The sequence below is a fragment of the Astyanax mexicanus genome, chromosome 2, assembly GCF_023375975.1.
Source record: "Astyanax mexicanus isolate ESR-SI-001 chromosome 2, AstMex3_surface, whole genome shotgun sequence".
Taxonomy (NCBI): Eukaryota; Metazoa; Chordata; class Actinopteri; order Characiformes; family Acestrorhamphidae; genus Astyanax; species Astyanax mexicanus.
The window spans coordinates 28,505,047-28,527,965 of NC_064409.1; the positions used below are offsets into that span (position 1 = coordinate 28,505,047).

General features: G+C 39.7%; 1 protein-coding gene across 6 annotated transcripts in view; it reads left to right on the forward strand.

The window, feature by feature from the left end:
• agbl5 (AGBL carboxypeptidase 5) overlaps positions 1 to 22,919 on the forward strand; it is a 158,213-nt gene that overhangs the window by 5,791 nt on the left and 129,503 nt on the right. For 4 of the 6 annotated variants that reach the window (XM_022671506.2, XM_022671504.2, XM_022671508.2 and 1 more), the window contains exons 2-3: positions 11,766 to 12,005; positions 16,161 to 16,332. In XM_022671506.2, the coding sequence (XP_022527227.1) occupies positions 11,818 to 12,005; positions 16,161 to 16,332 (360 nt within the window). In that variant the 5' untranslated portion in view covers positions 11,766 to 11,817. Of the gene's footprint in view, positions 1 to 8,475; positions 8,565 to 11,765; positions 12,006 to 16,160; positions 16,333 to 22,919 lie in introns of those variants that run through there. The other 2 variants (XM_022671507.2, XM_007241449.4) reach the window with 2 other exon arrangements.

Sequence of the window (22,919 nt, forward strand, 5' to 3'; positions counted from 1 at the left end):
TATGCAAATTAGACCTACCATAGGGCAGTAAAATTTCTTCTAACACTTATAACTTTTGAATGCTTAACCTGACATTAATACCACTTCAGTCCTTTGATCTTAACATGATTCTCAAATACCCTGTCAGTTTATGTAGACACACACCACAGGGGGCGGAGCCAATGTTACATAGCTGTTTCTCTAGAACCATGCAAGCCATCAAGCTCAACCTTGGCAATTATCATCCACGCATTAATGGCTCAACGAAAACTTGATATGTACACTTTTGTGGTCACTATTAGCCAGTCATATTCAAGCAAGCTTTTTACAGGCTGAATGTTAATCAGGTCAAAATTTATACACTATATGTGGGACAATTATATGTGGCCTTTTTATGCCTCACTGCTGGGCTCTTAGCAGGATTATTGTGACTTGTATGTTTTTATATAAGAACTGGAGTTGTTTCACTAAATGACTACCAGAGTGCAGCAAGACACCACAAAAAACAGTAACACTGTAAAACACTGTAGCTCAATTGATATTGCTGGTCATGCTGGTCGTACAGCTTGGTCTTTACTGTCGTGCTGATCAACCAACTTCGTCATGCTGGTAAACTGTTCTTCCACTTTGGTGATGCTGGCCAACCAGCTTGGTCATGATGGTATATACCATTAATTGCTATTTTCAAACCTAAATGGACAGAAAACAGGAACTTTTGACCCTATCAACACACATATTTACATACATATATAGACTGATAATATGATCTTCATTCCCAATTTTGAGCCAAATCAGACATTTATTCCCTCTACAGTGGCCAAAAAGCTACAGGGATTTTAAAGGCTTGTGGCCTTTAGACAAGGACACAAGACAAGAACCTTTGACCCTGTCAACACACAGGAACCATACAAGCTATCAAGCTCTGGATTGGGAGCTATCATCTTGGTCCTATGTCTTATTGGTTTATCGAAGGAAAATTTGATATGTAATTTTTTGTGGTCGCTATTGGCCAATTAGATTCCTGCAAGCTTTCGACAGGCTAAACAATGACCAATCAGGACGTAACTTATATGTGTACATGTATAGCAAAAAATCAGTTATATCTAAATGTACATGTGCATCAGGCCTATGATTATTTTTGGATTTGTATGCTTTGCTGTGTCCTTTATAACTTTGTAATTACATGTGTTTAACAAAAATGCATTGTTTTTATCATCGGGCAGTAGTATAAAAATTGTGCTTTTCAAACTAGTCTTTGGATATTCAACCAATCAAATTACCTTTGGTGTTGTTGCAATCTGATGACCCTAAAGGTGAATAAATATCGAAAAAATCTTGACATTTTAATTATTTGTGGCCCCAACACCTTGATCAAATACGTACATGAATGCCTTTTTTAAGTTATTTGGCCAAAATTCTGACAAAGTTTGTGGCATGTGAAAAATATTAAAGACCCTCATTAAAAGTGACATTTTAAGCACAACTGCCAAGTGTGGGCTAAGTGAATCTTCAGGAGGCTCTACAGTGACTAATTAACTATTGTGCATTTAAACCATTTATTGCTATTTTCCAACCTAAATGAACAGAAGACAGGAATTTTTGACCCCATCAACATACAAATTTACATACATGTATATACTGATAGTATAATTTTAATTCCAAATTTGGAGACAATTTTTTTTCTTTGTACAAGGGACAAAAAGCTACTGTAATTGTAAATATCTAAGGCATAATTTATCGCTTTTTTCAGACCTAAATGGACACAAGACAAGAATCTTTGACCCTATCAACACACACATTTACATACATATAAATATAGACAAGATGATCTTGATTACAGACTTTTTTGCTCTCTACAATCATTAAAATTCTACTGATATTTATCCCTCACTGCAAGGCTCTCAGCAGGTTATATGTGGTCTCTTGCTGCACTCTGGTGGTCATTTGGTGAAACAACTACAAGTTTTAAATTAAAGCCCTGCTGAAAACTATGGCAAAGTTAATCATGCTGGTCTTGCTGGTTGAACATATTTATCCTTCTTGGTCATGCTGGTCAGCCACCTTGGTCATTCATGTTTATGCTCCACCCACGTTTTTTGTAAGTTGTGCATAATATGCAAAACCTACTTTTTGAGAACTTGTCCTTGGCTCATTGACCAATCATGACATGTTTGGTGTGAAACAGCTCAGCAGAGCATAAGCCTCAATAATTAATTTAAAAATCTTGAAATTTGTAAACAATATGGCCATAATGCAAATTAGACCTACTATTGCAGCAAAAAATTATTTTAACACAACTTTTAAATGCTTAAAAGTCCTTTGATCATAACATGATTTTCAGATACCCTATCAGGTTATGTAGACATACATCAAGATGAAACTGAGGAAAAGAGTGGACGGAAAGATCTTCTGGCCTGTGTGCGACTTTATGGCGTGTAGGACAGGCATGCGCTGGCTATCTAAGGAGAGGTTCCTAGCACTTCACTCAGAGAGCTTGTTGTCTCCTAGTTGATATGCACTGGTCCCAGAACAGCAGAACAGCAATGGAACTTCTCTGCCACTCAGGGTCACATTCTCCTCACAGCTCTCACTGTTGATGTTCCTGATTCCTGAAAAAGTAAAAACAACCTCCAAAGCCTTGCGTAAGGTAGCGTAAGCCTTCAGGAGTGATCAGTGCAGGTAGGAAGGAACTGTTCTGTCATCACCTTGTAGGCGATTGTAAGAGCTTTGAATTTGATGCGAGCATCAACTGGTAGCCAGTAAAGGTCAATGAGCAGCGGGGTGACATGTGCCCGTTTTGGCTGGTTGAAGACCAGACGTGCTGCTGCATTCTGGATCATTTGGAGTGGTTTTACTACACAAGTCGGGAGGCCAGTTAGTAGGGAATTACAGTAGTCGAGGCGTGAGATGACGACTGCTTGTACCAGGAGTTGGGTGGCCTGTTGCGTCAGAAACGGTCGAATTTTTCTGATGTTATAAAGCGCGAAGTGACAGAATCGAGCAACTGAGGCCACATGGTGCGTGAAGGAGCTGGTCATCAACCATAACACCCAGGTTCCTAGCAACCTTTGTCGGGGTCGCAGTACCGAACCCTGGGGAAGCCCAGTGGATAAGGAGGGGGCTGAGGACAGCTAGCCTTGCCATGACACCCTGAACGAGTGCCCAGTGAGGTATGATCTGAACCATGACAACACATTGTCTGAGATCCCCATGTTTGAGAGTATAGTTAGGAGGAAGTCATAGTTGACTGTGTTATAGGTGGCCGAGAGGTCCAGCAGAATGAGCACTGAGGACTGACCTGCAGCTCTGGCAGTTTTCAACAAGTAGTTGGACGGCTGCGTGTTAGGAGAGCCAGTTTCTCGTTCTCAGTGAGAGGAGTGAACGAGGAGAGCGCAACGCCTTCGGTGGAGGTATAAAGGGCAGCAGAGCATGTAGTAGGACTGCTACATGTTACATCAGTAAACTGGTTGCTGATAGCTGCCACTTTCCCAGTAAAGAATGAGGCAAGAGCTTCAGCCGTAAGGCAGGTAGCCGGAGGAGGAGGTGGAGGGTTGTGGAGTGTTTTAAATGTAGCAAATAGTTTCCGGGAGTCTGTGAGGGAGCTGAATTTTTAGTGATAAAATTCAGCTTTGGCAGTAGTGAGGTTGGCTGAAAAAGAAGCCAGGAGCAGTTGGTAATTTTTAAGGTCTGCATGCTCTTGTTTTTTTTTGCCATTTTCTGTCGGCAGCTCGGAGTTTGGAGCATAGTTCTCTGAGTGTGTCATTTTTAAGCCATGGCTGTGGTTTGCTTGAGCTAATGGCTCGAGATGTAAGAGGACAGAGGTTGTCCAAACAGGAGCTTAGTGTGGAGCAGAGAGTATCAGTGGCATCATTTACATTGAGTGATGAAAATGAGCCTGGTGGAGGCATATTATCAGTCACCAGTGAGGAGTACTGGTCTGCTGAGAGATCTTGAAGATTTCTGCGGAACGAGACTATAGTAGGAGTAGCTGTGGGTGTGTATGGTTCTCCTGAACATACAAGCTTTCAAGCTCAACCTTGGCAATTATCATATGTGGCCCATATAATAATGGTACATCAAAGGAAAGTTATTTCACCAAATGACCACTAGAGTGCAGCAAGACACCACATTACCTTGTCTAAATGCCACTAAATTATTAAATATAGCCATACACTAAGACTAATAAGCTGTTTTTTGTCAATAATACAGCTATAAACCCTGATGAAAAGCAGTTTCCAGTGAGTATTTGAAGTGTTTAAAGAGAGTTGGGAAATTCCTGTGATTGCGAGTCAAACACATTTAGATCCATATGTTCTGAAGTATAAGGCCTATTCTCAAGATTCTTTTTTTTGCCAGGCTATGTGGCCGTGCTTGGACCGTCAATTGCCGCTTGCGGAAATATTTTCATATTAGTATTATTATTTTTAAACCATGCGTAAAATGACATTTCCCTTAATGCCACAACAGGTCCACCACCATGTGAAAGAAGTGGTTTTAGGCTATCACCACTGCACATGTGAGCAAATTTCACTGTATCGTTTATCTTAATATTATCTTATATTAATTAAAACATTTTAAATGTTAAAAATAATATTTCTCATGATTTTCCCATAATGCCACAACAGGTCCACTAATATATGAAAGCGGTAATCCTAGGCTATTATCCCTGCAAGTGTGTGAAAATTTCACAGTATTGTTTATTTTATATTGATCAAAAAATTATTCAATGCTTAAAATGACATTTTTCATGATTTTCCCATAATGCCATAAAAGGTCCATTACCATGTAAAAGAGGAAGTCCTAGGCTATTACTACCTCTGCAAGTGTGGGCAAAGTTTACTGTATTATTTATTGTATATTAATTAAAAAAATTTCAATCCATCCATAAAATTACTTTTTTTATATTAGTTTTTTTAATCCATGTTGAAAATTAAGTTTCTCATGATTTTCCCATAATGACACAATGGGTCCATCACCATTGAAAGAGGCTATCACCCAAGTGTGGACAAATTTCACTGTATAGTTTATTTTATATTCATTTTAAAATATAATTCATGCTTAAAATTTAATTTCTTATGATTTTCCCATATTGCTACAACAGGTCCACTACCATGTGAAAGTCATCCAAGGCTATCACCCCTGCATGTGTAGGCAAATTTTAGTGTATTTTAAAAATGATTTTTATATATATATTTAATGCATCCACAGTAAAATATGTATTTTCCCATAATTTCACAAGAGGTACACTACCAAGTAGAAAAGGCCATCCTAGCCTATCACCCCTGCAAGTCTGCAAATTTAATTGTTTTTTATTTGGTTTTCTCTAGTAAAAATTTGGAAATTAGCAAATTTCATAGTTTTTCATCAATACTGAATTTCTTATGTTATTTATTTGTATTTTTGAGTTAGTAATGCCACAACTGCCACTATGTAATTACTACCAAATTAAGTTTTCCTTTAAACTGCATGTTATTCTATGTGGTTGACTATAACAGTCTAAATAAAAGTTTTCTGATGTTTACAGTGTAGTGTAGTGCTATTCTATAACAAAAATATCTACATAAAAACAGATCATATACATTAACAATACATACACCCAACCACTTGCCACCGCATTGTCATACAACACACATATGAACATTTTTTAATAAATAATTTTGAAGGATCACTTGTTACTTCTGACATTTTTGTCCTGTACACACTTTTTAAGGCTTGCTTTCCCCCACTTTATCCTTCATGAAGCTCCTATTTCGGGCTTCTACTTCCGGCGCCGACGCGAGTGGCTGCCTGTTCCAGTAGCTCCGTCTCTTTGTGTGTTTTTCTGAGTTTTTTCACGTTAATTTATCGTCTCCGTGCTACTACACACATCTAGTATGCCTCTTATTTATATCCTAATGATATTTTTTGCGTAAATATGCGGGGCAGCGATGAATACCGTGTTTATTCCCGTGAAGAACTGCTGGCCCTTCGACCCGCGGGACGTGGTGGCATTGTCCACACAATACCGGGGGAACTAAGGAGGAGGTACCGAGGCTGCAGGGCCGGAGCTAAGCTAAAGGCTAAGCTAAAGGCTAAGAAGACGGAGAAGCGTGGAGGTACAAACCCTCAGTTCCGTCGGTGGTTATGGGGAACGTAAACTGACCAGCAAAACCGACGAAAACTTGGTAGAGCTGAAGCGCGTACAGGGGGAACTCAAGGTACGTCTTGAAGAGGCCAAGGAGTCTTACAGGAAAAAGGTGGAAAGAAAGCTGCAAGATAACAACATGAAGGAAGTCTGGGGTGCGATTAAAACCATCACTGGGTGCAAGAACAACAACGGCACCTCTTAACAAACACTGAAATACCATCTTGTCAATCGTGTAACACCCCACTAACTATAAAACACATCCTCATCGACTGTCCTGCCCATAACCATATAAGAAAATTTAACTATCAAGAACAGAACATAAAGGACCTTTTTGGGAAACACCCACCAGGGAAGATTTTAAAGTTTTTATCAGATCTAAATCTTAAACATCAAATTTGACACACATGTAGAGGCTTATGTAATATTTGAATCAACTGTGCTATATCTACGCATTTAAAACCAAATTTGTGCTGGAGTGGCAATAAAACCCCAACAACCAACCAACCAACAACAACGGCAACCCAGTAGATGGGGGTGTGGATAGAGCACACCAGTTTAACAATTTTTACAACAGGTTTGACTGTCCTGCTCCTGCTGCCCCCTCTTTCTACCCTCCTGCAGCATTCACCACCCTGTCACCATCATCTCCATCTCCATCACCTTCAACTCCAGCTCCACCATCTTCATCATCACCACCATTACCCTCATCTCCATCATCATCTTCATCACCATCAGCACCATCATCCTCACCTCCTCCATCTTCATCATCACCACTACCATCACCCTCACCTCCACCATCTTCATCATCACCACCATCACTATCAGCTGGCAGACAAATCACTCCTCCAGTCCACCAACCTTTACTGCAGACCAAGTCAGGAGACAGCTGAGGAGACTTCACTCCAGGAAGGCATCTGGCCCGGACAGAGTGTGCCCCAGAATGCTTAAGGAATGTGCTGTTCAACTGAATGAGACCCTCCAACATGTGTTTAACCTGAGTCTGCGTCTAGGGAGGGTTCCTGCCACATGGAAGACAACCTGCCTTATTCCTGTTCCCAAGAAGGCACACCTGAAGGAGCGGAATGACTACAGGCCGGTTGCTTTGACATCTCACGAGATGAAGACCATGAAGAGACTGCTGCTGCACCACCTCAGACCTCAGGTTCACCATGCTAAGGACGCACTGCAGTACCGGGAAAAGGTGGGAGTGGAAGATGCCATCCTCTATCTTCTGCACAGAGCTCACTCATCTGGACAAGGGGGGAGGTGCTGTGAGGGTCATGTTCTTCGACTTCTCCAGTGCCTTCAACACCATCCAGCCCATATTTCTGAGAGACAAGCTAATGAAGATGGAGGTGGACATGCACCTGGTCACCTGGATCACTGACTACCTTACTGGGAGACAACAACATGTCAGACCACAGGGGACTGTTCTCTCTTCAGTCCTGTTCACCCTGTACACACAGACTTTAAATACCACTCGGAGTCATGCCACATGCAGAAGTTCTCTGACGACACTGCAGTCGTGGAGTGTGTGCAAAATGATGATTAGAGGGAGTACAGATCCCTGGTTGAGGAATTTGTGGTGTGGTGCAAGATTAACCATCTGCAGCTGAACATCACCAAAACCAAGGAGGTGCATAGACTTCAGAAGGTCCAGGCTATCTGCTCAGCAGCCAATCTCCATCGAGGGGGTCGAGGTGGTCAAATCCTACAGATAGCTTTGTTGTGCACCTGGACGATAGGCTGGACTGGTCAGTGAACACTACAGGAAGGCACAGATCAGACTGTACTTCCTTAGAAGGCTCAGGTCCTTCAGGATCTGCCAGAAACTCCTACTGATGTTCTACCAGTCTGTGGTAGCCAGCGTCCTCTTTTACGCTGTAGTGTGTTGGGGAGGTAGCTTCAGCAAAAGGGATGCTGGACGACTGGTGAGGAAAGCTGGTTCTGTACTGGGATTAGAGCTGGAGTTCTTAACACCATTGGCAGAGAGGAGAGCTGCTGAACATCATGGACAATGTTCACCACCCTCTGCACAGCACCATCACCAGGCAGAGGAGCTCATTCAGCGGCTGACTGCTGTCCCAGTCCTGCTCCACAGACAGACTTCAAAAGTCTTTTGTCCCTCAGGCCATAAGACTGTTCAACTCCTCTCAGCACAGCAAACTAAAGACTCTGTGACACTTTGTCACTCTGGCCACTACCAATGTTGGGAGTAACGGCGTTAAAACTAAGGGCGTTACTAACGCCATTACTTTTTTTCAGTAACGAGTAATCTAACTAATTACTCTGACTGTAACTAGAACGCCGTTATCATTTCCGAACAACCGGTTACTGCACGTTACTTTAACCGCTCTATTAACTTTCCTCTTTCCGGTGAACTTGAGCTTCTGGCCGCTGTGCCTGTGGTTTGGCGTGGTGAAGTGAGGCACAATTGTGACGATTTGCGTGCTCTAATGTGAGTAGCTCATACCAGAAATCACTCTCTCTCTCTCTCTTTCTCTCTCTCTCACGTTTCTTAGATTTATCTCTCTGATGAGATGTGTGAAAACTAATAAAAACTAGCAAGCCCACCCTAAAAACGTACTGAACAGAAAAAATAAAAACAAAATAAAATTAAACTATAATAAAAATGAAAAATGTAATCAGGTAGCTCTGGGCGCACGTGAACGCCTCCGCGTTTGACTTGCAGCACTGTGTGTAGCTGTTCTTAAAAATCATTTTAATTAAATAATAGTTCTATGCTTTTATGTAAATTAACATAATTCTGATTATATTCCGCTCATTCAATCAGACCGAAAACAAAACGGATCCGGTCGGGCTCTGGCAGAACCTGCACGTTTTGGGCCCGATATAAGCTCTATTCTCTTTTGGTGAAGCTGTTATATTAATACCATTTTAACGGTCATTAGATTGTTGTTTTTGTCCATTATTTTGTTTTGTTTATATATACATATTTCCTTTGAGTGTGGCTTGGTTTGTTTAATTTCATCCCCAGACGCGTTTTTCCGTTTTTTCCGTTTTTTTCAGTACTACAAGTTTTAGTAATTTTCTTTGGTTGTGTGGAGAATTTCGTTTTATTTTTTTGAAATTCGTTAGATTATATTTTTGTCAACATTTTGGGTTTATTTTCGTTTGTTATTTTTCTAATAGTAAATGCATAATTGATTTCCTTTTGTTTGACGGGCGATTATTAAAAAGTAACGCGAAATTTACTTTTACTGGTAACTAATTACTTTTATAGTGGAGTATCTCCGTTAGTAACTCAGTTACTTTTTTGGAGAAGTAACGAATAACTATAACTAATTACTTTTTCAAAGTAACGTGCCCAACACTGGCCACTACATGTACACACCCCTCATCTCAGCAGACACGCTCTCAGAGATGCCTTTTTTTAAATTACATTATTTTGCACTAGTAGTTTTTGCAAAAGCTTGCACTGCAAATTTTAATTATTATATAACTGTATATTTGCACTTTTTGTATGGCTGGCATCATATACCCTCATTATATGCACATCAACTGGTGTTTATTGTCCACTGTGTTCAAGTGCACTCCATTACACATCTCCATTACACACTACTGACTGTACTTTTATACTTTATATATTTTATTGTATTTGTATCTTTTGTATTTGTTTACAATTACAAAATGTTAATACACATTTTTTGGTATTTGTATTTTTTGTTATTTGTAAGTTTTGTCTATCTATCTATCTATCTATAAACAGCAATACGAATATAAAATAAACAATACAGTGAAATTTGCCACTTTGTTGTGGCATTATGGGAAAATCATGGGACATTTAATTTTAAGCATGCATTAAACAGTTGTTTAATTAATATATATAAAAAAAAAACAATACAGTGAAATTTGCAAACACTTGCAGGGGTGATAGCCCAGGACTGCCACTTTCACATGGTAGTGGACCAGTTGTGGCAGTATGGTGAGTGAGTAATTTGAGTATTTTTTTTTTGAGTGAGCTGAGTAATTTTATTCTGTTTTCTTCTCGTTTCTGGACGTAATATATGAATGAATTAATAGAAACGATTGAAACGTGTCAGTCTCCCCTTCTCTGTGCTATTCAAGTGTGCTATCCGCCTGCGCGGCTGTTTACTGTAATATCGCGCGTATAGGCATCTTTATTTAAAACGCGGATAGCTTGACTCTGAACTGAGCGGGGCTAACTCAGATAAGCTTGCTTCGTGGAATAACCCTCTGAAGCTGATCGCCAGTGAAGCTGTTATCACTAGTTTGTTTAAATTAGTGTGCAGCATTAAGATTCTTCTGTGTACAGGCAAACAATTTAAATATTGGGTAAGCCTAGTTATTTGCATATTGGTTAATTCTTTATTTAAGCTGTAAGTGCGACTTTCCTGTATAAAATAATTTAACAAACATTACTCTACTTAGCTAGCTAGTTAATATTAAGGTCGTATCAATATGCAGTAAACGATCATTTCGGTTGGATTGAGCTGTTGTAATGGACATTTTCACCCCCACCCGCACAAGCCCGTTTCACCCTTTGGCCCTGCCACTTTATCCCCCCCCCCCTTTTTTGTTTGAGAGTAACTCTTTCCCTTCAAACAGCGCTACAGGTAGAAGGGGTGAAATACTCCCCTGAGAATTAGGACAACCCTGCAACTGATATGTCATCAGGAGCGCTGAAGTTCAGTAATCTTGCTGCTGGTTAACTAGTTAATTTTAGGGCATCATAGGTCTTTAGAAAGGTGGGAGATGGTGCAGAAATAAATTATTATTGTCCATTCATTGATTCCTCTGTGATGGGGAGCTGAAATTAGCTTTTATCAGCTTTTATTTCATTTTTTCATTAAATGCACATTAAATGCTGCAGCCCCTGCTGTCTGTTGTACTAATTACATAGTTTAAGGTGGAACGGGAAAAAATGTTTTTTTTTTATTGAAACTACACATTAAACTATATGATATAATTATGATATAAATACAGCAATTGTTGTCACTTATAACAATGGAAAATACTTACATTTGTGGGTTTCTTCTATTGTTTGTCGTGCCATCTTACCAGTGATTCTCAAAAACCTTGGCTTAATGTGTGCATCTAAAAAAATGCTGTATGAAGGGCTTACAAGCCCTGTCCCTTCTCCTTACCCCTCCAGCCTAAAATGAATCGGGACACCCCTACCTACACGCATGCACAGCAAAACAGTGTGGTAGAGGTAAGTGGTAGGGCCAAGAGGTAAAATGGGGCTGGGCCTTAGCGTTAAATGTTTTGAGGGCATTTGTATGTTAGCAAGCTAGCTAGGTTACCTGATTGCCACAACAAGTAATTTAAACAGTCTAACTAAAAGTTTATATGTATTTGTAAACAGGCTTCTTATGTGTCAGTTTGCAGAGGACAAATAAAGAAAAAAGAAACACGAATGCCAGATAGCAGAGTGCCTTTCATCTGATGTTCAGCTTTGTAAACTTGTTTTTACACTTAGCAATAAGAACAAATATGCCAACTATGTACAAGGAACAGAAAAGGCTTATTTTTGCAGCAATATAGTGGGTCCATGTTTACAATGACTGTGGTAACAAGATTGAACTACATCATATGCTTGTATTAATCTCATACTTTGCTTTGCCTTAAATTGGACCTTTCTTTTAATTCCCACCATGTTCTCTGTTCTGTACAGATGTGAGTTGCTAGGTACAGCATAGCGATATTCTGAAGCCGGAGCCCTGATCATGGAGGTCCACTTTGGCCGTGTGGTGTTTAGCTCACGGTTTGACTCTGGAAACCTGGGGAGAGTGGACAAAGTAAAACAGTCAGAAGCTAATAGCTCAACTGGCAACTCTCTGCCTAATGCTGACCATGAGTTCAATGTTTGGACCAAACCAGACTGTGCGGACACAGAGTTTGAGAATGGAAACCGGTAAGAAAGCTAAGTTATTTATGCAGTAGTTCTTAAAATTTCTAAACCCCTTTCTATATTTATGCATAAATGTGATCTAAAACATTATCAGATTTTTGCATGTTCTTAAACAAATCAGACAAACATATTAGTTGGTCATTTATTTATTTAGAAATATTATCCTATTTTACATATTTGTGAGTATGTGAACCTCTAGCAGTTAGTTTAAAGGTGAAATTAGAGTCAGGTGTTTTCAGTTAATATCAATGCTGATAATCAGGTGTGAGTGGGCACACTGTTTTATTTAAAGAACAGGGATTTATCAAAGTCTGCTCTTCACAACACATTTTTGAGGAAGTAGTGCTGGGCGGTATACTGGTTCATACGGTATGCCTGAGGGGAATTTAAAACTGGTATGCATTTTTCACATAGCATCATACCACTAGAGGTGCTGCAGAGCGCCGTGTAGAACAGGACCACCAAAAAAGCACAGTAGCAGAGCTCACTAGCTAAAGTAGCCAGTTAGCATAAGAAGCTAATGCACTGTAGTTCAGTTCAGTTCTGTGGTGCCCCATAATATATGCCTGGAGAAACATGAAAACTGATCTCCTGGAGCTTCTGCTGCTGCTCCTTGCAATATGAGTAGCTATAGCTTTGAGTATAATATTGTAGCTTAAAGGATAATATTAACTGAATGTATTTGTTAACTGAAGAACCAACGGAATTGTGATAAACTGATAAACAGCTCCTTAAATACTTTAATGTCTCTAATGGCTTCAATAGTAATATGTTTCAAACTAATATTAAACTTGTGTCTTACTTGTGAAATAGAGCTTTTGAGAAATATCTCTTTGAATACTTCTGAGTATTGAGTTTGTAACATACTTAAAAGAAAGCCATGTTAAAGTTGTTGATGTATCTCTTTAACAGTAGTTCTAACATAACAGTAAGTCACAAACCTATATTAAAGCCCAGTCATGTATATGTGGGTGATTCTTGGATTATGTGCACCTTGGCCTTGTGAAGTTGAGTGAAAAAAACATTATTAAAATTCAACTCACACAGCTTTATATGTTTAAATAACGATTGTATTTCAAACTAAATTTACAAGACTCGTTTTTATTTGTTACATATTCTCTGTCATTTCCACCACATTTAATTTAACACATAAATAAACAGTGCAGTAATTTAAACATCCTAGAATTTTCTAGAACCATTAGCTTAACTATTTGTACCAATTAACTATTTGTTACTACTATTTACAATCTAAATTTATGACCTAAATGTACTGTCCTAAGGATCAAATGCTGAACTGTACATTTTTCACAGTGTGAAATGCAGTATTACTTTGGGTAGGTCCTTGTAAATAATAAATAATTTGTTTTGTTACATAAAGTCATCAATAAATGTAAATATGATTTTAATATGAGCTGACTAATGTTTGGAAATTTTGTGAAAAATAGGTGCGGTGATGGAAATGGCATGGTGTTGTAGAAAAAACGTAGATCTATTTATTAGAAAAAACAAATTATTCAACTTCATTTACAACACCATGTGAAAACCAACCACACCTGTTCACTTATGTTAATAAGCCAACATCTAAATTCTGACTTTTGGCAAAATCTTTAAACTCTCACAGAACTGTAACAGTACATGTGGTAAACAACCCAAAAACTTTTTTTTAGAGTCAATAGAGTCTCTCTCTTCAATGAACACTAAAATTGTAAATGTATAACGTATATATAAAATATAGTAAAAGTATAAGGCCTATTAAATGAATTTATTTACTTAAAACAACCTATATCACTCATATCTATAATCTGAAAAGTCATTTCCACCACATGCAGTCATTTCCACCAGGGAAGTGTGGTGGAAATGACATTTCTCCTTTTTTTTTAAATGACATACAATAAATATATTTGCTGATCAAGCAACCTTGTTTGGGTTGCATGACACTCATCGGTAAACAAGAAATTAGTCTTTTTTTGGCATTTTAGCAGCTGCTCTCTTAATCCAATGAACTTGTCTGGCAGAAATGTTGCCTTTATCTGCACAAACCCATCTGTGCTCTAAATCAGCCACAAATCTCTTCACAGTATGATGACCACGCTTAAGTTTTGGTGAAATATCTAATGTTTTCATACCTTGTCCAAGGCATTGCACCATTTGATGCTTTTCGGCAGCAAAGAGATCCTTTTTCTTTCCCATGTTACTTGAAATCTGTGGCCTGCTTAACAATGTGGAAGTATTTTTTTCTTTAATTGTGGGCCAAAGAGCCCTGAGACACAATACCATAAGTTTAATTGTGAAACAAAAAAAATATTCTTTTTGACACTTAAATCCAATTTGCATAATAATTTGGAATGCGGTGTACATATGGGTCTAATATATTTAGATGTATAGCCACATTAGCAATGGAAGCAGTTGGAAAATTCCTAGTTAGAGTTCATGTTAACTTTAATGTTATGTGTAGTGGAGAGTGAGCAATTAGTCAGAGGCATGTGGTGACGGGGAAGCCTATTTACCAGAAACTTCCATCAGTCTGGCTGGACAGGTGACGGGAACTCAAGGGTCAAACATCCATCAGTGTCAGGCTGGACTTGTGAACAGGCAATAATTCGGAGGAAAGCAGAAAGATGGAAATTGTTCTTTATAAATCCAGTCAAAACTAAGTGCAATATTTCCAGAGTATGACTAATGTCTACTGCAGATCTGAATATAACAGCCTGACCAATGAGATTTAGCCAGAAATTAACATAAACACGAAGGCACCCAAAATCACTTGAATCCCTTCACTCCACCATCCACAAACCTGAGTGATGCTATGTTCTTGAGCCTGAATCTGCAGCCTTTGTCTAAGGGGAAAACATTAATTAACAAAAGCTAGAATAAACAAGTAAATTTTCAGTCTAGACTTAAAGATTGAACATTTTGGGAACTAATAGGTAACCATTATGGTCCATAATATGGGATGGGATATTTAGGAGCGAGCCCATGTAGGACTTTTATAGATTTTATAGTCTATGCGGAATGAGACTGGAAGATGTTGTAAAATTTTCTAGTTTTAGGGAGGACCCTGGCTGCAGCGTTTTGAACGAACCAAGGTTTATTTAAGTTAGCTCAAACTAAAGTAACACCAACATTTTGAGCTGCTGAACCAGGTGTGATGGAGAAGTCAGTCAGATGTAACATTAAGTCTAATAATTTAGTTTGAGCAGCGTTTGGGCCTAATTGCAAAGCTTCTGTTTTATCACTCTTGAATAGGAGGATGTTGTGTGACATCCAGGATTTCACATCTTTTACACAATTCTCAATTTATTCAGTCTTAGTTTGTCATCAGGTTTGGCTGATATTGTGAGCTGTGTGTCATCTGCATAGCAATGAAAATTTACGTCATATGTTCTAAGATAACGCCATGTGGAACTTTGTATATCTCACCTTTGTATAATTGGAAAGTATATAATTTGCTTTCACAAACTGATAATGATCAGGTAAGCATGATTTGAACAATGATATGACTGTTCCAGTGATTCCTCATAGAACATGGAAGCCTGCATTCAATAAAAAAACAAGAAAATAGCTGTTTAAATCATGTATTGTATGGTGCCAAAAATGCTTTTTATTGAGTGTGGGCTTCTGTGTTTTATGAAGACTTAAAAAGATTAAAACTGTGTCCAGAAGGTTATTCATATTCATATTATAGGGAAACAGCACCCTGTATTCTGAGTAACCATTATGGAACATAATAAGAGATGAGGAGAAGGATCTTTTTGTACTTTGTTTCGGTGATCATTAGCATGTTCTCCAATCATCCTAGGTGGATATTATGATATTTTATCAAATGCTGCGCTCAGGTCAAAAAACACCAGCAGAGATACACAGCCTTGGTCAGCGGCAAGAAACGAATCAGTTGTTATTTTAAGTGTCTAGTTATATGATGACTCCTAAATTCAGATTGGATTTTTTTTCCATATATCTGTTGGGCCACAGATTTTTTTTTAAATCTTAGAATTGAATGGGGAGTTATAAAAATAAGTCTATAGTTAGTCAGGTAACTTGGTTTTTATAATTTTATGGTTTTATATTTTATACTATGATACTAAATGTATGCTGACCATACTGGCTTTTAGGCATGATTTATCTAAAGCTTTGTGTCTCTTCTTCATGTATGAACAGGTCGTGGTTCTACTTCAGTGTGCGTGGAGTGTTGCCTGGTAAACTTCTAAAGATCAATGTGATGAACATGAATAAGCAGAGTAAGCTTTATTCCCAGGGCATGGCTCCGATTGTTCGAACCTTACCGGTCAAAACGCGTTGGGAGAGAGTGCGGGATCGTCCCACATTCAAGGTACAGCTTGCACACACTTGTTTTGGTCTTTTTTTGACATTCTATAATAATATTGAACACCTGGCTCTTGTATGGATCAGTTCATGAATAGCAAAAAATATTTGTGGAGACTTTAATATTGACCTGTTGAAATGGAATAAACATAAACTAACAAATAACATTGTTACATTGTTTATTGACAAAAAAACTAATTGACTGAGCTTTTATCTAAGGTAACTTATTAACAAACGTTCTCGGATAACCAAAAAAAGTGCCACACTTATTGATAATATTTTTACTAATGTGCATGGTCCATCAACAAGTGGCACATTCTAAAGTGATATGAATAATAATAATAATAATGCATTTTATTTGTAATGCACTTTACATTTCAAAGAAGTCTCAAAGTGCTAGAAGTGATCTTATTCCTATATTTGTGATTTTGCATAGTTTAAAGGTTAAAACTTCTGTTGGTGTAAGTGAGCCCTCTTGTACATTAGTAAGAATAAGAACTTGAGAATTGAGGATTTAAAGATGGAGTTAACCTACTGCAACTGGAATAAGGTGTATGTTGATGGTTCTACTCAGGCATATGATGCATTTATGTTTATATTCTTAGAGCTATACAACAAACATTGGCCTATTAAAAAGTGTTGGCTGAAGAAAAAATACAAATGAAAAACAAGGATGATTAAGAGCCTACAAAGAGCATGTAAAAAGAAAAATACATTCTATAAGTTATATAATTTTTGCAATTAAGAACCAGTACATTTAAGAACACACTGACTTCCATGATGAGCAGACAGAAAACGGAATATCATAAATTATTAGAGGACAGTAAAAACAGCATTCAAAAGACCTGGAAAGTAATTAAATATATTATTCAAAATAGACATAACAAATCAGAATACCCAACTTTTTTCTAAATAGTCCTGGTGATACAGTGGATAGTTTAAAAAACATTGCTGAAGAGTTTATTTTGTAGGTGTTGGTCATAACTTGGCCAGTAAAATTACTATTTCTAAGGATAAACAAAATATGTTTGATAATCTTATTACACATAACAGCAAGATTATGTAGATAGATAGATAGATAGATAGATAGATAGAACTTTATTGATCCCTTTGGGAGGTTCCCTCAGGGAAATTAGGGTTCCAGTAGCAGCATCAATACAGTACACACAGATAGAAACAAAGAGTAGGTGACAGGGAGTAATAAAATAAAACTAAACAATCTTACAATATAAAGTGCAACGCAAGTAGACAAAAGTATAAAACAGCAAATATAATTAGTATAACTATAAATATAAATATGCAGTGAATGTATTTGAATAGAATTTTTATTGCACTTATTCCGTATGTATTATTTTATTGCGCTTAGACCGTATGTGTTATTTTATTGCACTTAGTCCATTTGAGTTGCTACTGCTCCTCCTCATCCTCTGTCCTCCTGTTACTCCTCCTTCCCCCAGGGGAGGAATTGTAAAGTCTGATGGCATGATGGACAAAGGAGTTTCGGAGTCTGTTGGTCCTGCATTTGGGGAGGAGCAGTCTGTCACTGAACAGGCTCTTCTGGTTGCTGATGACGGTGTGCAGAGGGTGACTGGCATCGTCCATGATGTTCAGCAGTTTGTCCATAGTCCTCTTCTCTGCCACCGTCACCAAGGAGTCCAGCTTCATGCCGACCACAGAACCATCACGCCTGATCAGTTTGTCCAGCCTGGATGAGTCCTTCTTTGATATGCTGCATCCCCAGCACACCACGGTGTAGAACAGGACACTGGCCACCACAGACTGATAGAACATCCACATGAGTTTCTTGCAGATGTTGAAGGACCGCAGTCTCCTCAGGAAGTACAGCCTGCTCTGACTCTTCCTGTACAGGTGGTCAGAATTACAGGTCCAGTCCAGCTTGCTGTCCAGCCACAGCCCAAGGTACTTGTAGGAGTCCACAGCCTCCACCTCAACCCCCTCAATCAGAACTGGTCGTGACCTTGGTCTGGACCTCCCAAAGTCAATAACCAACTCCTTGGTCTTTGAGGTGTTGAGCTGCAGATTATTCCTGTGGCACCAAACAGCAAAGTCCCTCACCAGAGTTCTATACTCCTCCTCGTTGTCGTCCCTGATACACCCCACGATGGCTGTGTCATCTGCAAACTTCTGAATGTGACACAGCTCGGAGTTGTAACAGAAGTCTGCGGTGTACAGGATGAAGAGGAGAGGGGCCAGCACCGTGCCCTGAGGTGCTCCAGTGCTGCTGATCACAGTGTCAGACGTGATGTCCTTCAGCCTGACATACTGCGGCCTATCAGTTAGGTAGCTGAAGATCCAGGCGATCAGGTAGGGGTCCACTCGCATCCCATCCAGTTTATCCTGGAGCATAAGGGGCTGGATGGTGTTGAAGGCACTCGAGAAGTCCAAGAAGAGGATCCTCACTGTGCTTTTCCCCTTGTCCAGGTGTGAGTGGGCTCGGTGTAGCAGGTAGAGGATGGCGTCTTCCACACCAACACCTGCCCTGTATGCAAACTGTAGTCCTGGGCATGCTGCACCTGCGGTCTGAGTAGACAGAGGAAGAGCCGCTCCAACGTCTTCATCAGATGTGAAGTGAGTGCCACCGGACGGAAGTCATTCAGCTCACTGGGCCGGTTCTTTTTCGGAACTGGTACTAAGCATGATGTCTTCCAGAGGGTGGGCACTCTCCCCAGCTGCAGGCTCAGGTTGAAAATCCGTTGTAACGGTTCACCCAGTTCTGCCGCGCAGGTCTTCAGGATTCGGGGGGACACCTTGTCTGGGCCTGCTGCTTTCCTGGGGTGGAGCCTCCTCAGCTGTTTCCTGACTTGGTCTGCAGTGATGTATGATGGAGTGTGTGTTGGGGTGGGTGAGACTGGGGGAAAGAAACTGCTGGAAAGCCTGGGGGGAGGTGTTGAGGAAACAGGGAGAGATGGCTGCAGTGTGGTAAAGAGTATGGGGGGGGGGTGGACTGGTTAAACCGGTTGAAGTTGTTCAACCTGTTTGCCTCCTCCATTGTTCCCCCTGCAACTCTGGTCTTTGAGTTGTGGCCTGTGATGGTTTTCACACCTTCCCAGACCTCCCTTGTGTTGTTCTCCTTCAGTTTCTGCTCCACTTTTCTCCTGTAGCTGTCCTTAGCTTTCCTCACACAGCGTTTCACCTCCTGCTGTGCTGCTTTCATCTCCTCCCTGTTCTTGCTCCGAAAGGCGGCCTTCTTTCTGTTCAGGACAGCTTTAACTTCCTGTGTTACCCATGCCTTGTTATTAGGGTAACACCGTACAGTCCTCATGGGACAGACCACATCTGTACAGAAGTTAAGATAGTCTGTCAAACAGTGTGTCATCCCATCTATGTCCTCACAGTGTGGGCCAAGCAGCACATCCCAGTCTGTGGTGTCATAGCAGTCTCTGAGGGCATCTTCCATTTCTGGGGACCACCTCCTGATGGAGCTGGTTGTTGGGGGCTGTCTTTGAACCAGGGGGATGTATTTTGGCTGAAGATGAACCAGGTTGTGGTCAGACCTCCCCAGTGGGGGGGAGGGGTGTGACGCTGTATGCCTCTCTTACATTAGTATACAGCAAGTCAATTGTCCTGTTGTTCCTGGTCGGGCAGTCCACAACCTGGTATAAAGCAGCAAGAGTCCAATGTTGCGTGATTAAAATCCCCGGAGATGATAATAAAAGCATCGGGGTTCTGTGTTTGCAGCCTTGCTGTGACTGAGTGAATCCTCTCACATGCAGCGACTGCGTCTGCGCTCGGCGGAATGTAAACACAGATGGCGATCACGTGACTGAACTCCCTCGGCAGATAGTATGGCTGCAGGCTAACTGCTAGCAGCTCCAAGTCCGAACAACACAAGACCGTCTTTACAGAGATATGTCCCGGGTTACACCAACGATTGTTGACATAGATGATGAGTCCCCCACCTTTGCTTTTCCCGCATGCTTTAGTGTCTCTGTCGGCTCTCACAGTGAATCCCCGCTGGTCCACGTTAGCATCCGGTACTAGCCGGGTTAGCCATGTCTCCGTAAACATAAACAAGCTGCTCTTGCGGTAAATCCGCTGGTTGTTCAGTGCAGACAGCTCGTCGATCTTGTTCGGCAGCGAGTTCACATTCCCCATGATAACGGAGGGAACAGATGGTTTGCAGCACCGCCGATTGTCCGCTAGCTTAGCCTTTAGCTTAACCCCAGCCTTGGAGCCCCTGGGTCTCCGCTTCAGCTCCGCCGGGATGAGATGGCGTATCCCGGCTCGCCCTGTTGTTCTCAGCGCCAGCAGCTCCTCTCTCAAATAAGAGAGAAAACTGCCTTCTGGTTGCATCTTAGAGTTAAAAATATCCGTGGGATATGTATAAAACACAATATGTCTTCCTTAGAAGAGCAAGAAAGTCGAAAAAAGTGCGGAAAAGAGGTTAAAAAGTTACAAAACTACGGAGCTACTGGAGAGGCAGCCGTCTCTCACAGCGCCAGACTACGACCTATGTGCCTTTGTGATAAAACTGATATAAATAAGGTTCTAAGAAAAATAAAAGTAAAACATGGACGGATATAGATTTAATTTATATGGTAACTGTTAGATATGTCACTGGCAAAATTGTAAGGCCTCTGACTGAATCTGTCTTTCCAAAAATATGTTTTTTTCCGAATATATAAAAACGGCATTTAAACAGCGAGATTTGCATTGATAACTATAGACCCACGTCCCTTCTTTCCCAGTTCTCAAAAATATTTGAGAAATGATTTGCTACACAAATAGATCTATTTATTGACAAACATAAAATACTCAGTGAACACCAGTACGGCTTAAGGGAGAATAAAAAAGACTTATGCAGTAACGGAGATGGTAGAAAGGCAGTGGAAAATTAGGAATCTTTAGTTGGTATTTGTATTGATACTATAGAGTGCAGCATATTCTTGCGAAGATTAGAGAAGTATCGGATAAGAGGTTTGGCTTATTCTTGGCTGAGAGTTACCTGGAAAATAGATAGCAATGTGTACAAATTAAAAAGACTATGTCACAGTTCAAAAAGGTCACCTGTTGGATACCCCAGGGATCTGTGATTGGTCCATACTTTTTCTACTTTACATCAATGATATCTGTTATGTTACTAAACTAATAGAATTTGTTATATTTGTAGATAATACACATATGTGCTGTTCTGAAAAAAAAAAATAAAGCAATTTTTGTAATTTATTAAAAGGTAATTAGAAATCCTTAAAACTTAGTTTGATATCAACAGGTTGTCTGTTTATAATTATAAGCATTTATTTTAGTTACTGTTAACAATATGTGTGGTATTGATAGTTATTGTATTATGTGTCAACTAACTGACTAAATAAAGAACTAACATCTTTATCATTAGTTGCAGCCCTACTATCGCTCTTTACTTAAATCCTTAGATTTAATTAATTATTTAGCTTAATATTGCCTACAGTTTGTAACTTATGTTAGTTTCCAGGTTACTTGTCTCAGGAGCTTGTGTGTCATTGGAGGACTAGCAAAGTAAGATTTCCTTTATACAGTGCAACTGCCTGTTTGAGCATGCATGTGACAAACTTTTGTATTTTGTTCGGTTTTGTTCGGTTTCCTCCCACTGTCCAAAGACACATTCAGGCCAATTGGATATTGGTTGAAATTGCCCCTAGGTGTAAATGTGTGAGTGAATGTGTCTGTCTGTCTGTCTGCCCTGCGATGGATTGGCGGCCTGTCCAGGGTGTATAATGCCTCCCCCTGCAACCCTGACAAATAAAGCAGGAATGAATGAATGCATCTGTAAAGTGATAATTGATACGGTATATGCTTCAGACAAAATCTTATAGTTTTCACATTTTACATAATGATCAGTCATTTTATCCTTACTTCTAAATGTGCTTTTTGCTGAGGCGTAACTGATTCACTGAATGTCCAGTGTGCAAGAGCCTTGGGAACTACTGACAAAGTTCATACACCTTTTACAAGGTAAAATTCAAGCACTTATCAAGTACCTTCAAGGCCTATTTTCAAGTCTTTCCAGCACCTTTCAGATGGGGTAAATTAATAATAACGGTGATATCATAAAACTGCGATTCAGCGATATTAAATATATCACAAAACTATTCTTCACAGGGTTTGTAAGGGTGCTTAAAATCCTGGAAAATGCTTGAATTTAAACATTCTGTTTTCCAGGTCTGGAAAGTGCTGGTGAATTTTGGTGAAAGTGCTTGAAATGCTTGAAATTGTAACTGCTTTTACATTACAACAAATAACTATCTGACTAAGAAGTTCGCTTAAAGAAAAAACTGCAAAGCGTAAAAAAAAGGCTTCTCTTGTGCCTCTGTGTACGTGTGACAACTCTTTCTCGTAATCCAAGAGAAGTTGACTTCCAAGGAGCCGGCTCTGTTTGCACTTCTGCGTTTTTTTTAAACACAGACAGCAGGAGAGTAAGCAAGCTATGCTAAAAGCCAAGCTTTGTATTTATCTAAATAATAATAGTAATACATGTATACATGTATAATATACTATTAGGCTAAACCCAGCCCGGCATTGTTAATGCTGTGAACCGTGCTTCACCGTCGTGGAACGAGCCGATCTCTAAAAGCCAGGTTAACAGTGCTGCCGCGC